This window comes from Panicum virgatum, chromosome 5N, assembly GCF_016808335.1.
Source record: "Panicum virgatum strain AP13 chromosome 5N, P.virgatum_v5, whole genome shotgun sequence".
In the NCBI taxonomy this organism is placed as follows: domain Eukaryota; kingdom Viridiplantae; phylum Streptophyta; class Magnoliopsida; order Poales; family Poaceae; genus Panicum; species Panicum virgatum.
In genome coordinates, this window is record NC_053149.1 from 44,013,517 (window position 1) to 44,026,663 (window position 13,147).

General features: G+C 47.2%; 1 protein-coding gene and 1 long non-coding RNA gene across 2 annotated transcripts; one reads left to right on the top strand and one right to left on the bottom strand.

Moving 5' to 3' along the window:
• The first annotated feature begins 790 nt into the window (after nucleotides 1-790).
• Nucleotides 791-5,652, top strand: LOC120672190. The gene is made up of 4 exons (XR_005674001.1): nucleotides 791-1,577; nucleotides 4,667-4,973; nucleotides 5,227-5,406; nucleotides 5,511-5,652. It is a non-coding gene; the product is annotated as an uncharacterized LOC120672190 (long non-coding RNA).
• On the bottom strand, nucleotides 5,035-6,736 carry LOC120672189 (thiamine phosphate phosphatase-like protein). The gene is made up of 4 exons (XM_039952493.1): nucleotides 6,505-6,736; nucleotides 6,276-6,397; nucleotides 5,990-6,191; nucleotides 5,035-5,665 (listed from the first exon to the last, which is right to left on the bottom strand). The coding sequence occupies exons 1-4, from the start codon at nucleotides 6,655-6,657 to the stop codon at nucleotides 5,309-5,311; spliced, it is 834 nt and encodes a 277-aa protein (XP_039808427.1). The 5' UTR covers nucleotides 6,658-6,736; the 3' UTR covers nucleotides 5,035-5,308.
• Nucleotides 6,737-13,147: the final 6,411 nt, after the last annotated feature.

Consider the following 13,147-nt stretch of genomic DNA (forward strand, 5'->3'; position numbering starts at 1 on the left):
TTCGGTATATTTTAATTCCAAATATTAATATCAATTTCATGATATAGATGAGTGATAATGTGTGTACAAGATATGTGCATGTGTTCATGTTATTCTCACTAATAAGCATGTACAAAGAATTAAACCAGAGTAGGTTTAGTAAGTACCCCAAGGCGGGACCAGTGCCGGAGGCACCGGTTGTGCCGTTACCAGCTGGAATAGACATGTTATTCGACTGGTCTTGCTCGAAGTAGCCGAACTATGTCGATGCAGGAAGATGTTCGCAGTGCAGTCCCACGAACGGTTACGCCGGGAAGTAGACGAAGTAGTCGTTCGCACGAGCGGTTACGCCGGGAAGTAGACGAAGGAGTCGTTCAGGGAGCGAGCAGTCGCGTCAAGACGCTTCCCAAAAACCTAATTGCCCGCGTCCCGTGCAGGACCTTCAGCGAGCAGAGGTTCCGGAGGCCCTGCTTGTCCGGTCATTAGTGACGACATTAACCCTCTGTTTTAATACTCTTTACTGCAAAATATCCTTCTCATCTCAGCACATCACGTCGCACCGGCACCTGCACGTCACGTCCGGCCGCGCACCGCACCGCCCGTCCGGCTCGGCGAGGCGAGCGAGCGCGCGTGTGGTTCACCGTCCTCCTCTTACCGGCTTCACAAGTGGTGTACACGAAGTCCACCTTTTAAGTCGGTTGAGATCCTCCTCAATTCCCGGTACGGAATTAAGCATTGATTCTCTAGCATTAATAGTGGGCTTTAAATTCTTTTAATACTTTTGAAGTAGCCCATTACTCCAACAGGCTGCAGCTCGACACGTCCTTCACGACTCGCCCCTCCTGCTCAACACCAACTGTTACTACGGCGGCCTGGCCGACGCCCGGAGGGCGTTCGATGGAATGCCGCACGGGGGCGCGGTCGGCGTCGCCCACACGGCTCTGAGCCTGTTTGCGCTGATGGTCACAGGAAGGAGCGTCAGGCCTGGAGTTTACGAGGCAGGTGCATGGTGATGTGCTAAATCTGCTGCAGGAGATTGCATGACCCATGTGTTTGTTCCTCCACGATCGAGGCTTACATGGTTACATGAGCCGTGGGGACTAGGGAGGCGGATGTTTCTTGCCTTGGCGGTGCCAACTGTGACGTCATGGAAAGTGATGCTGTTGGGAGTTCACTGCTTGATTGAAACACAGCATGGTCATGGTCACGATGGAAAGGGACGGCAGGCATGGTCATGCTCATTTTCAAGAAGCATTCATAGTCATGCGGGAAAGGGACGGTGAGTATGATTGTACTCATTTTTAAGAAGCATGTGGAGTCCCGTAATGCGATATGCAAGCATTGATTTGCCTACTGTTCTGAAGACCAAATGGTTGCATGAAACTCAGGTTGTTCATGAATCATGATTCAAGCCTTGGTGATAAAGAGAGGTGCTGGAGTGATGCTCTTGTGAATACTCGCTTTGATGTGAAAGTTGGTGCTGTTCTAGGTGCAGTTCTCTTGATCTTATGCAGACTGACATTTTTCTTGGGGCGCACTTATCTCTGGATTGTATATCTCTCTTTGATTGTATCTCTAGTTTGAAGAGTTTCAAGCAGGTAATTTCTGAAGTCTTTTTCAGCGCACAGATATAATTATTTAGGCATTTTGAGTTGTTGCCCTAGCTTGATGGATTTGAGATATGGAGGCAAGGTTCCTGTATGTGTTCTGAAAAGTGGGTTGCAAAGAGATACTTGAAGTTTCGAGAATGTTTGTTGACATTTATGCTAAATATGGTATACGATCGACTGAAAGAAACATATGTGTTCTCATGGACACTGATACTTTCAGGGTATGCTAGAGTTGTAAACATAACAGATGATAGAATGCTTCCGTTCAATGTTGCAAGCAAACAAAAGGCCTACTGGCATTGCACTAGTAATCTCCAAGTGTCTGCACTGATTTGGCATGCTTAGCCTGCAGGCTCAACTGCATTAATAGGCAGTCAAATTCGTTCGGAACAATTCAGATATTACAATGCTCTAGTTGACATTCATGTGAAGTTTGAGAGCATAACAGATGCTGAGATGCTATTTTCCCGAGTCAACATATGATGATTGACGAGTTGCATGGAATGCGGTCATCTTTCGTTGTTCTAAGTTCTAGTAGTGGCCATGGATGCAAGCCATTGGAGGCTTTCCACAGTTAAATAGATGAGGGTGTTATGGCAAGTGGAGCCGGTACAGGGCCGGGAATAAGGATTAGATAGGTTTGTTAGGAAAGAGATAAGTTAGATTGATTCGGTTAGGATATTGCTTAGGAGTCAAGTCAGTCGTCTCTATAAAAGAGACTATTATGTATCAATTAAAGGCAAGCAAGAAGAACCCTAAAAGTAAAAGTAGTCAGAGCCTCCAGAGGGAGGGCGATGAACATATTCTTTGTGCTATCCCTAGATCTACCATATCATTTGGTATTCAGAGCCTTCGATCTTGTGACACCATCCATTTCAGCCACCACCACCATAAATCCCACCCAACTCCCACCCCTAAACCCAATCCAGCACCACCTCCAGATTGCATCTACAGCAGTTCGTCCATGGCAGCCCCCACGATCGCCCACAAATTCCGCATCCCTGCCTTCGACGCATGGGAGACAGTAGATGTGCTTCGACGCATGGGAGACAGTAGAAGATGAGAAGGTATGGATTGCTTCTTTCAAATTGAAGGGCAGCACATATCAGTGGTACTGCTGGGTGGAGAGGAACATTGGCGTTCCTTCGTGGGCAGGATTTGTTGCCGCCATCAGCCGCAAGTTTGCACCGGCCGCCGAACCAACATCAGCGCGGCCTGCGACTGCATCTTCCATCGTCGCCGAGATCTTCGCCAAGCTCGACTCCATGTGCGCATCCTCACCGGCACCCACTACGGCCACAACGACAAGGGTGCCTGCCCCTGCATCACCCCCGACATCGACGCCTCCCATACCGGCGCCTCCCACACCAGTACCGCCTGTGGACCCGTCGGCGCCATCTACTCCGCCGCAGGCGACGCCAGTGACTCCGCCGGCGCCTTCCCCTCCGCCGTAGCCGCCGGTTTCTCCACCATCCACGCTGCACGCCATGCCCTGCGGGGTCATGGCGCCCACGCTTGCGCCACGCGCGGCCTCGCCTCCGGGTTACGCCGCGGGTTCATCTTCGTCGACCCCTGCACCACGGACGCCGTTACCGCCATCCCCCGCTGCTCCACCGGTGGCGCCAGGAGCTCCGCTGACGTCTCTGACGCCGCTGCCACCGGCGACACCAGCTGCATCGACCGGCGTCGTCGATCCGCTCGGGGAGTAGCAGCCCCTACCCATCATGGATCCGTCGCCGCCAATCCATCATCGCCTAGCGAAACCTCCCTCATCGGCGCGCATCCTCATCAGCAGGGTATCCGCCCGTCGCGGATATGGCTGCCGCGTCCGCCGCGGCGTCCATCCCCCATCACGGTGGATCCGTCCCCGCCCGTCGCGCCCCCGTCCGCGACTGTACGCGCCTACCTGTGCTCCTCGCGCTGTGCCCGTCCGCGCACCTCCATCCGTGGCCGCCCGCGCGTCGTTCGCTCACCTCCGTCCGCGGCCGCCAGCATGCCGTCCGCGCGCACCTCCGCCCGTCTGCAGCCGCCCGCGCGTCCGTGCGCGCCTGCACCCGTCCGCGGCTATTCGTCCACCTGCTACCGCCCATCGAAGGTTCTCCAGCGCCACGAGCGGCCTCGGCTTTGGCGTCTCAATCGCCTGCCATGGCCCCGGCGACCCAGTCCGCGCCAGCGCCTACGGCTGTGCCCACCGCGGCAAGCGCGATCCTGTCTTCAGTTTCGGCGGGCGCGCCTCCTGGTTGTTGGCTGTGCCGCCTCACCTGCTCCCTTCATCGCCCGCATCGGCATCGACGGCAACCTCCTACCGCATCTACGGCAAGGCCGATGACGACTTTGCCATCAGCGTTCGCGAAGGCGACCTCTGCTTCCTGGACACCTTGGTGATGTCTAGCGCCGATGAAGCGCTCGAGCACATGCTGGTGAACGCCCCGAAGGAGAACATGGGCCACAGTTGGCCTGAACAGCAACCTCGACATCATCTTCGCCGTGGCATCCCCTCTGCTTCTCTGCTGTAGCTGCCACCACCCACCACAGCTCGAGGACGAGCTGTCTTGGAAGGGTGGAGTAGTGTTATGGCAAGTGGAGCCGGTCCAGGGCCCACGCGGTACTGTACCTCGTGAACAGTACTGCGTGAACAGTGCCGGGAATAAGGATTAGATGGGTTTGTTAGGAAATAGATAAGTTAGATTGATTCAATTAGGATATTGCTTAGGGGTCAAGTCAGTCGTCTCTATAAAAGAGACTATCATGTATCAATTAGAGGCAAGCAAGAAGAAGCCTAAAAGTAGTCAGAGCCTCCAGAGGGAGGGCGACGAATAAGTTCTTTGTGCTATCCCTAGATCTACCATATCAGAGGGTAAGAGACCCCATATGATCAGAATTCATTTATAGGTTTTCTGTCAGCTTGTACTTGTGCAAGGCAATTTGACAAATCGAGGAACTACTTTATACAGTTGAGCATTAGTGTCTATAGAGTTACCTACAATGGAACTCTGCTTGTATGGTTGATATTCTGGTGAAGGTTGGAAAACTTTCTGAGGCTGAATCGCTTACTGATCAGATGACACTGATCGCAGATGCATCCATATGAAGGAAAATTACAGGAGCTTGCAGTACACATGGAAACTGCCAGGTCATGGGAGTAAAGAAGGAACCAGGGTTTAGCCGGATTGAAAAATGGTTGTACATGTGTTCTTGGTGCAAAGCGGGTGCTCAAAATATTAAATTTTCTTCATGTGTTTCCACCTGTTCAGCTGTTCATTTTATTCCTGCAATGCAAAATGCTTCTGGTAGGCTCTTATGGTGTCCGCACAGACAAGGTCAGATTAGAAGCAAATTCAGCATATGGGTGGTTATGTGTAATGATGAACAGAAACAGCAAAGGTAAACTCCTGAATTATTACCACTGAACATACCACCTATTTTGTAGGACATATACGCTGTGTGTTTCTCTCTTGACCGTTTTATCTGATTTATTTAAGAAGCTTAACATACTGAATTTCTGACCTGGAAACTTGGATACATAGTTACCTGCTTCACTAGCAATTAAGTTTCAATTAACATTTCAATGCCATGCTACAGTTTGAGGGATGTGTACAGATTATCCATCTGCTAAATCGCTGCATTTTGAATGTAGACTGAGGACTTCTATCATTGGAGGCATACGGAAATAATCAGGCACTCATGCCTGTAGTTGCAAACTAAGAATCGATCATTGATCAGTGTGGCACACGGAGGGCTTGATGGTGGCCTACTTCAGTTGATGCTGGTTTGCTCATCTCACATTTGCTGCAATCAAGTGAGGACACTTGTGCAGGTGGGGTTATCATCTTGTTGACCAACTTAAGTAGAGTCTTTTCCAGATCCTCGCCACTATTCCATGGGTGAACTTCAGCCTTGAGAAGCTGCTTGTTGTTGCAGATGAGTTTCCACAGTGGATAGTTCTCCTTTGGCATGACATAGTCGCCCTCACTCAGCTTAAGGGAGGGGCAGTAATCCCCCTTCCCGTCACCGATATAGATGAAATGCTGGTTCTTGGTGTCGGCCATCGACTGGATCTTCTCAATTATCTTCCCCTGCATATGGTAGCAACTTTTTAGTTTACACAAACTATCATTGATACTTGTTTACAAGTCTTGATATGAACAATGTACAGTGTTTAGGAGAAAGAAAGTTAATAAATTGCCGAATAATACTATACTATTACTATCCCTAAAATTCTGAGATTCATATTGCAGAGCACATCATTATCCTACAGTACTAATATTTGTAGTGATTCATTTTCGGATAGATCTTGCTATTTCTTTTGTCTGCTCTCTCCGCTGCCCACATGTGGTGAGTGAAGGATTGGAAAAGTGGCATTGAACATCTGAACTGATCTGCTGTCCTACTGTCCATACCTTGCACATATTCTCAGGGCAGAGGCTGCACCCGTGGGGTGCGGCCGCGGTGTCATGGAACGGCGAGATCCTGAGCCTGCCATCGGCGTCGACGCGAGCCGGGTTGGTGCTGATCTCGGAGAAGCAGCCGAGCACGCCGTGGTGCGCCAGGACGGTCTCGATGAAGAACGTGTTGGCGTCGCTGACCACCCTCAGGTCGCACCTGCAAACATCGCCAGAGATCAACCCCAAACGGCAAATGCTACAGCGCAAGTCAAGAACTCATGGAGGGCACGGGGCGGCGCACCCTAACGCCGCAGCCGTCTTGATTGAGGAAATGACGTGCGCGTCGAGGGGCGCGCTCATGAGGCAGTCACGGATGTCCTCCGCCGTCTTCCCCCGCGCATGCAGCTCCGCCATCATCCTGTCCTGGAGAAAGTGGAGGGGGAAAGCAGCGAGGGCGGCGGGCGTCATTCATTCGTCTGCTCGATCGAGGCGAGGATTACCCGGATGGGGAGACGCGTCGCGCGCATTACCATGAGCGGGTTCCAGCGCATGGTGGGGCGCAGGCGCAGGAAGGCGTCGGCGGCGCCGAGCTTGGTGATGACCCAGTCGTCGCTGTCCCAGTCGATGATGGTGCGGTCGAAGTCGAACACCACCACCACGCCGGGGGCGGGGGCGGACGCCATCGGCGGCGGATGGCGAGGGCAGCAGGGACAGCTCTTCCGGCTCTCCGGTGGGACGCGTCTTCTAATTGGGTACTTGGGTGGCGCTGCCTCCTCGGTCATCTCCTCTGGTTTATATAGCCAGCCAGGCACCCACCTGGCGGGTCGCCGACTTTGTTGGGTTTGCGCGTCGCGTCCTCGCCCACACGTGACACCTTCGTTTCAGTTTTGCTTTGAGCGTTTTGCTATGCCTATAAATTTTGCTACATATATCTCGATAAATATTATGCTAGATGTATAGTAAAATCTATGCATCTATATAAAAAAGTTAAAACGACCAATGATTTAAACTGAATCGAGTAGATTAGAATTAGAATTATAATTAACTTTATTAGACCAGCTGAATTCCATGTCAAATAAAACAACAGGTACGAAAGAAGACGTTCGATTGGAGGCACTGTGGATGAAGCCTCAACTGAGCTGGAAGCAATTTTCAGACCTTAGCTTGGATGTTTTCTTGATACAGTTGGTTCACCAAGAATTCCCTCCCTTCCTATGTCAAACTCCAGATCGAGATCTGTGAACTTTTGGCCATCCTGGTGCCGTTTCATGTGGATCCTTTCATCGGCTAGTGTACCCCCATTACGCAAGCGACCGTTGCTGCCATTCGTAACAGCTACTCAACGTTGCTGTGCCGCCATCGATTCTTTTAGTTCCTTTCCGTTTTTTTCTTTCACAGCACACAATCCTGTTCCAAGTACACACTGGCTACCTTACAGTCAGCTGAATTTCTCAGCTTTTCCTCCTGAAAATTTCTACTAGCTGAAGAAGAAGAAGAAAAAAACTGTGTTTTCCACACAGGCCTTGCCTCCCTCCTGTACACGCACGTCGTGCCGTGTAGTGTGATTGTGTCACAACGTCCAGGTACGCTGCATCAGGGCTTCACACCAAGCAAGAATCGTAACAAAGTATCAATTGATAACCATGATGGCCGACAGGAAAAAATCGCTGCGCCATTTCGTGGGAAACCTCTTCATCACAGAGGCCCGGTTTGCTGGGAGTAGTGGCGTCCTGTTCTTCATCACAGAGGCCCAAGCCTGCTAGTTGCATCACGCGTCACGAGCACCACATTGGTGCGCCTTGCTGGCAGACACCTTGATCTTGCTAGCCGTTTACTGCTTCCGTGCATCTTTCAACCACGCCTAAGGGCAGCTCCAATGTGCTTGCTAAGCCGGTGCTAGCAGGAGAGAGAAACCACAGGTGCAATACATTGGAGACATACATGGTGCTATGCTAGCACCAGCAAGCATCTGTTGCTTATTTGAGCACTCGGTGCTAGCAAAAAAAAATGAGCATGTCCCGACATCACCTTTCTATTCATTGGCATGTGATTTACTCCTTCCGTTCTAAATTATAAGTCATTTCAAGAATCTTGGAGAGTCAACAATTTTCAAGTTTGACCAAATTTATACAAAAAGATAATAACATTTACGATACCAATTAAGTATCATTAGATTCTTTGTTAGTTATATTTTCATAGTACACCTATTTGATGTCATAAATCTTTGTGTTTCTCTCTATAATTTTGGTCAAGCTTTAAAATGGTTTGACTCCCCAAGAATCTTAGCATGTTCTAAGAAATTTATACTTCTAAGAAATTTATACATTAGAGACATTTTTGCTAGCAAAGCATCTCTTGACGTGTCATCTGTTTGCACTTTGTCTATGATTATACATTGGAGCGGCCCTAACCAAGCCAAACCATCCACGAATTTTTCCGACCGCCGGAAAACAAAAGCATCCACAAGTTGATCTGTGATCTATCCATGTATCATGCCTCTCTCTCTCTCATGAAACATGTGTCATGATCATTGGATAAGTGCAGGCTAACAAAATAGCAATTGTGTATGGCCGCCATGCAGTGTCTTCCACTTTTGGGTCACAAGAATAATGGGGATTCATGGATGGATGGACAAGGTAGGCTGTGCTCGTGAAGGAACAGTATGCTCGTAAGAGTACGACCGGTAATTAAGATAGCAAATGGCACAGCACCAGAGACTAATCCTTTTTTCTAAAAAAAAATACAAATCTCGACTTCCTTTTGTTATATGTGTCTCGTTGACAAGATATAAAGTTGGATAAATAAAACAAGGTCATTTTGAGTAAGAAATAGAGTACTTTTGTTAAGCTGTCAAGAGTACAATGATTTGGGATATTAAAGACATTAAACAAAAGACGTGCATGGAGTGTACGTCCTCCTACATTTTGTAGACCCGAGACAAGGGGCATGCGGATTGTCGTTGCATTTGAATATGGCCCTGTTTAGTTTTTTACATGTAAACGCAAAAACGCTGTAAACGCATTATTTTACAATGAAATCTTACTAATTTGAAGTACTAAATGAAGTCTATTTACAAAAATTTTTGCATGGATGGGCTGTAAATCGCGAGACGAATCTAATGAGCCTACTTAATTCATGATTTGCAACAGTGATGCTACAGTAGCCATCCGCTAATTATTGATTAAACATGGATTAATTAGCATCATTAGATTCGTCTCGCGATTTACAACCCATCTATGCAAAAAGTTTTACAAATAGACTTCATTTAGTACTTCAAATGACCAAAATTACTTTGCAAATTTTTTTGCAAAATGAACTAAACAGACCCTATGTCTCCGTGCCTCCGTGGTTCATGTTTTGTGTTGAGCATCTCCAAAGGCATCTCCAAAGTTCTAGCTTGTGTGGTAGGTAGCCTCGTGCGCTGCTGCTAGAGAAAAAAAGGTGACGGCAACTTCGCCGGAAGCTGAAAAGAGCAAAGGTGAGGAAAGTTGTGCTGAAATGTGCGCATTAGTTTTTGATATTAGTAGGAGATAATGAATTAGAATAGCATGATTCGCAAACATATGTTTGTCCCGTTACCACGTAAGTAGAAATCTGTTTACAATTTTAGTTGGGACTTGGGACTTTGTTCTTTACTAGCAAATATGTCCGGACGTTGCTATGATTAGGATATAAAAATACATATATTATACACCATATGTATTTTGTAAGAATATAGTATGTGTCGGTCGATGATTTTAGTCTTTTTTCTATATTATTTGCCAAGCGTTAATTTTAAATAGTTTCAGACCTGAACTTAATATACAATCACCTGAATTTTGATTAGCACTCCGATTGATGGACCAAGAGATCATTACCTGCTTCGGTACGTAATAATAGAGATTTGTCCCATGTGCTCATGTATATAAACCTGCAACGATGAATTTGGCAAAGTGACGGAAGCAGTACAAAAATTAGGGGAATTAGCTAAGGAAATTAGTGTGTGAGATTGTTTTTAGTCCCATTTCTTTGTTTGGCATGAAGATTGAAGATAGGTGGCCGAAGGTAACTCGGTTAGGTTTTTATGGTGGAATCTATGCAATGGGTGTCAATTAGTGACCCTTAGGTGCACCTCCGACCCTTTTTAGTTGGAAAAAAGTCTACTTAACCCCCCAACTATTGATAGTGGACTACTTCACCCTCAAACTATAAAACCGGGTATTCTACCCCCTGATATCGGTCAAATAACCCCCTCAAGTGGTTTTGAACTGTGGTTTTGCTACAGTAGCACAATTTTATCTTTTTCTATTTATTTCTCCTGAATCTTTAAAAATTATAGTAAATCATAGAAAAATCATAAAATAGAAATATAATTTTGTTGGACTCCACATAAGTAGATCTACATAGTGAACATATAATATGATATTCTTTAGTACAAAGTTTTTGCCATAGGTTTAGATCTATACTTTTCTATAATTAATTGAAATAGTTCACAACTGCATCTTCTACGTTCCAATTATGGTGAAATTTTTATGATTGACAAAATTTTGTGTGTTTGAACTATAGTAAAAATTTCATACTCATTAGTTCACGTATAACTAATATAGATAAAACATTTTAACACATAGATTTACCAAGCATAAACTAAGTTATACATGATTAAAAGAGTATGAGATTTTTACTACAGTTCAAACATACAATATTTCGCCAACCATAAAAATTTCACCATGATTGGACCATAGAAGCTGCAGCTATGAACTATTACAATTAATTATAGAAAAGCATAGATCTAAATCTACGACAAAAACTTTGTAACAAAGAATACCGTATTATAGGTTCACTGTGTAGATCTACTTATGTGGAGTCCAACAAAATTAGATTTTATATTTATGATTTTTCTACGATTTACTATGATTTTTTAAAAATTTAGGGAAAATAAAAAAAGAAAAAGGCAAAATATGCTACTGTAGCAAACCACCGTCCAAAACCACTTGAGGGGATTATATGACCATTTTTGAAAGTTCAGGGGGTAGAATATCCGATGTGTGTGTGGGGGGGGGTGAAGTAGTCCACCATCAATAGTTCAAGTAGTATTTTTCATCTTTTAGTTCAAAGTTTTGTACTACTTCTCCAAAATTAGATCTCATTTGAAAAATTAGTATAAAATTTTGAACTAAATAGAGTGGAGGTGCACATAAGGATCATCAATTTGCATCCCTATATGCAACTAAGTTCAAGTCCTAGACTAAATATTGATGCTCTCGTATTTTTTCAAGTTTGTTCAAAAACTAATATCACTATTCTTTAATGATAGGTGACAGGTGCTCATATTTCTTCGAATTTATTCAAGGAATTGATGACACATTTCTTCAGTACTAGATGACACTACTACAATTCTGGATTAAGCGAGGCACTTTAAAAAGGCCTATGAGGCGGACACAAAAAATAACCGCCTCTGTTAATGCCCATTATTAACAGAGGCAGCCATTTTGTATTAATTGAGGCGGTTACAAAAACCGTCTCGCAAAATCTATTAACAGAGACAGTCATCTTTAATGTGACCGCCTTTGTTAATGGGCCTATTTTCAGAGGCGGACATGTTATTGAAACCACCTCAGTTAATGGGCCGAGCTCAATAAAACCCATATACCCCCATCCAAACCCTAACTCCCTCAAATCTCTATGTCTCCCTCAAATCTCTCTCTCCCTCCCTCCCTCGTCCGATCCAAGTTACCGGCGGCGCCCCCCTCCATCTCTACCAAGCGGCGCCAGCCCCCTCCCTCTCCACGGCGATGCCCCCCTCACTCTCCACCTCGCGGCGGAGGCCGCGCGCGGGCCGGTGGCGGAGGCGGATCCGGCGGCGCACTGCGGGCGGCGGCAGCGGCCGCGCGCGGGCCGGCATTGGAGGACGCGCGTTACGGACGGCGGTGGCGGCGGGCGACTGCGCGGCGGGCGGCCGCCTGTGGTGCTCAGATGGGCTCGGCGGGCCTAGATGTGGGCTCTACTATTTTTTTATTTGGTTAACAGAGGCGGGCATCAAAATCACCTCTGAAAATGTTGTATTTTCTTTGACCATTGCTCTAAGGCGTTTCCTATAACCGTCTCTAAAAATAAAAAAAATGCCCGCCTAAAAAAATGTAGAACTGTGATGTGCCAGCTGCATTAAGATATTTGTGGTGAATTCATCAATAATACAGAAATCTCCATGCTTAGTCTTTACGGAGGTGTGGAACAACCTAAGCAAGCAAGCGAAACAACAATAAAGGGCGCATTTGCGGGGGTGGCCCGGCTGGGCCTTGCGCTCGTGGGAGCGCAGTGGCCTTGTTTGCGGCCTTGGCCCAGTTTGGAGCCCGGCTACACGGAGCCAAAAACGACGCCTCCGCCTGGTCCTGGAGAAACGCGGCTAGGGTTCGTTTCTCCAGAGCTCGGCTGTGCGCGACACTCGCGGGGCGATTTCGGGTGGCGGCGGGGTGGCTCGCGCGGGACGGTGAAACTTCCGTCGCGCGCTTGCCGTGGCGCAGGAAGCCAAATCCGTCGTGCGCTTGCCCCCAATCGTCTCGCCTATAAATCAGCTCCCGGTCGCCATGGCTCTTCTTCTTCCTCTCCTCGCTCTGGCCACCTTCTTCCTCCTTCCTGAGGGTCGTGCGGTGAGGTTGTGTGCGTGGCGGCGGCGGGTAGCTCCGGTGTACTCCTCCGTTCTGCTTCCTGCGACGGCTGCTGGTGGTGCTCGGTGGCGGTAGTGTTCATCCTCTTTTCCGTCTCCGTCTTCTTCCTCTACTTCTAGATCTGCTTCCTCTACTTGCAGATCTTCTTCCTCTCCGGCTGTACTACTTCGACGGCAAGGTGAAATGGACAACCCTTCCCCTCTCCCTCTTCTATTTTCCCTGCATGTGCCATGTCTTAGGGTTTGGTACTTGTTGCTGTTTATTTGTTACAGTTCTTCTGTGGATGCATCTTGTTACTGTGGTAGATGATGTTGTTCTTTTGTTATGATATGTGGCCGATGATGTGGTCCTTTTGTAGCACTGGGAGGCATCAATACATGATGCAGCCGTGCTATTTTCTTTATTGATTCATCACATAAGCATGTTGATGCCTAGCAGGGTCTGATAAACTATATTATTTTTTGTATTTCACATTGTTGTAGATGGATCCGTCGATGAGCCATGACATTCTTTGTATGCAGACAGCTGT

What these genes read in the sequence shown, in the direction of transcription:
- LOC120672189 (XM_039952493.1), bottom strand. Translation starts at nt 6,657, where the DNA reads ATGGCGTCCGCCCCCGCCCCCGGCGTGGTGGTGGTGTTCGACTTCGAC. An exon ending in TGCGCTGGAACCCGCTCATG is followed by an intron (nt 6,398 to 6,504) that starts GTAATGCGCGCG and finishes CACTTTCTCCAG; the next exon opens with GACAGGATGATGGCGGAGCT. An exon ending in AAGACGGCTGCGGCGTTAGG is followed by an intron (nt 6,192 to 6,275) that starts GTGCGCCGCCCC and finishes CGATGTTTGCAG; the next exon opens with GTGCGACCTGAGGGTGGTCA.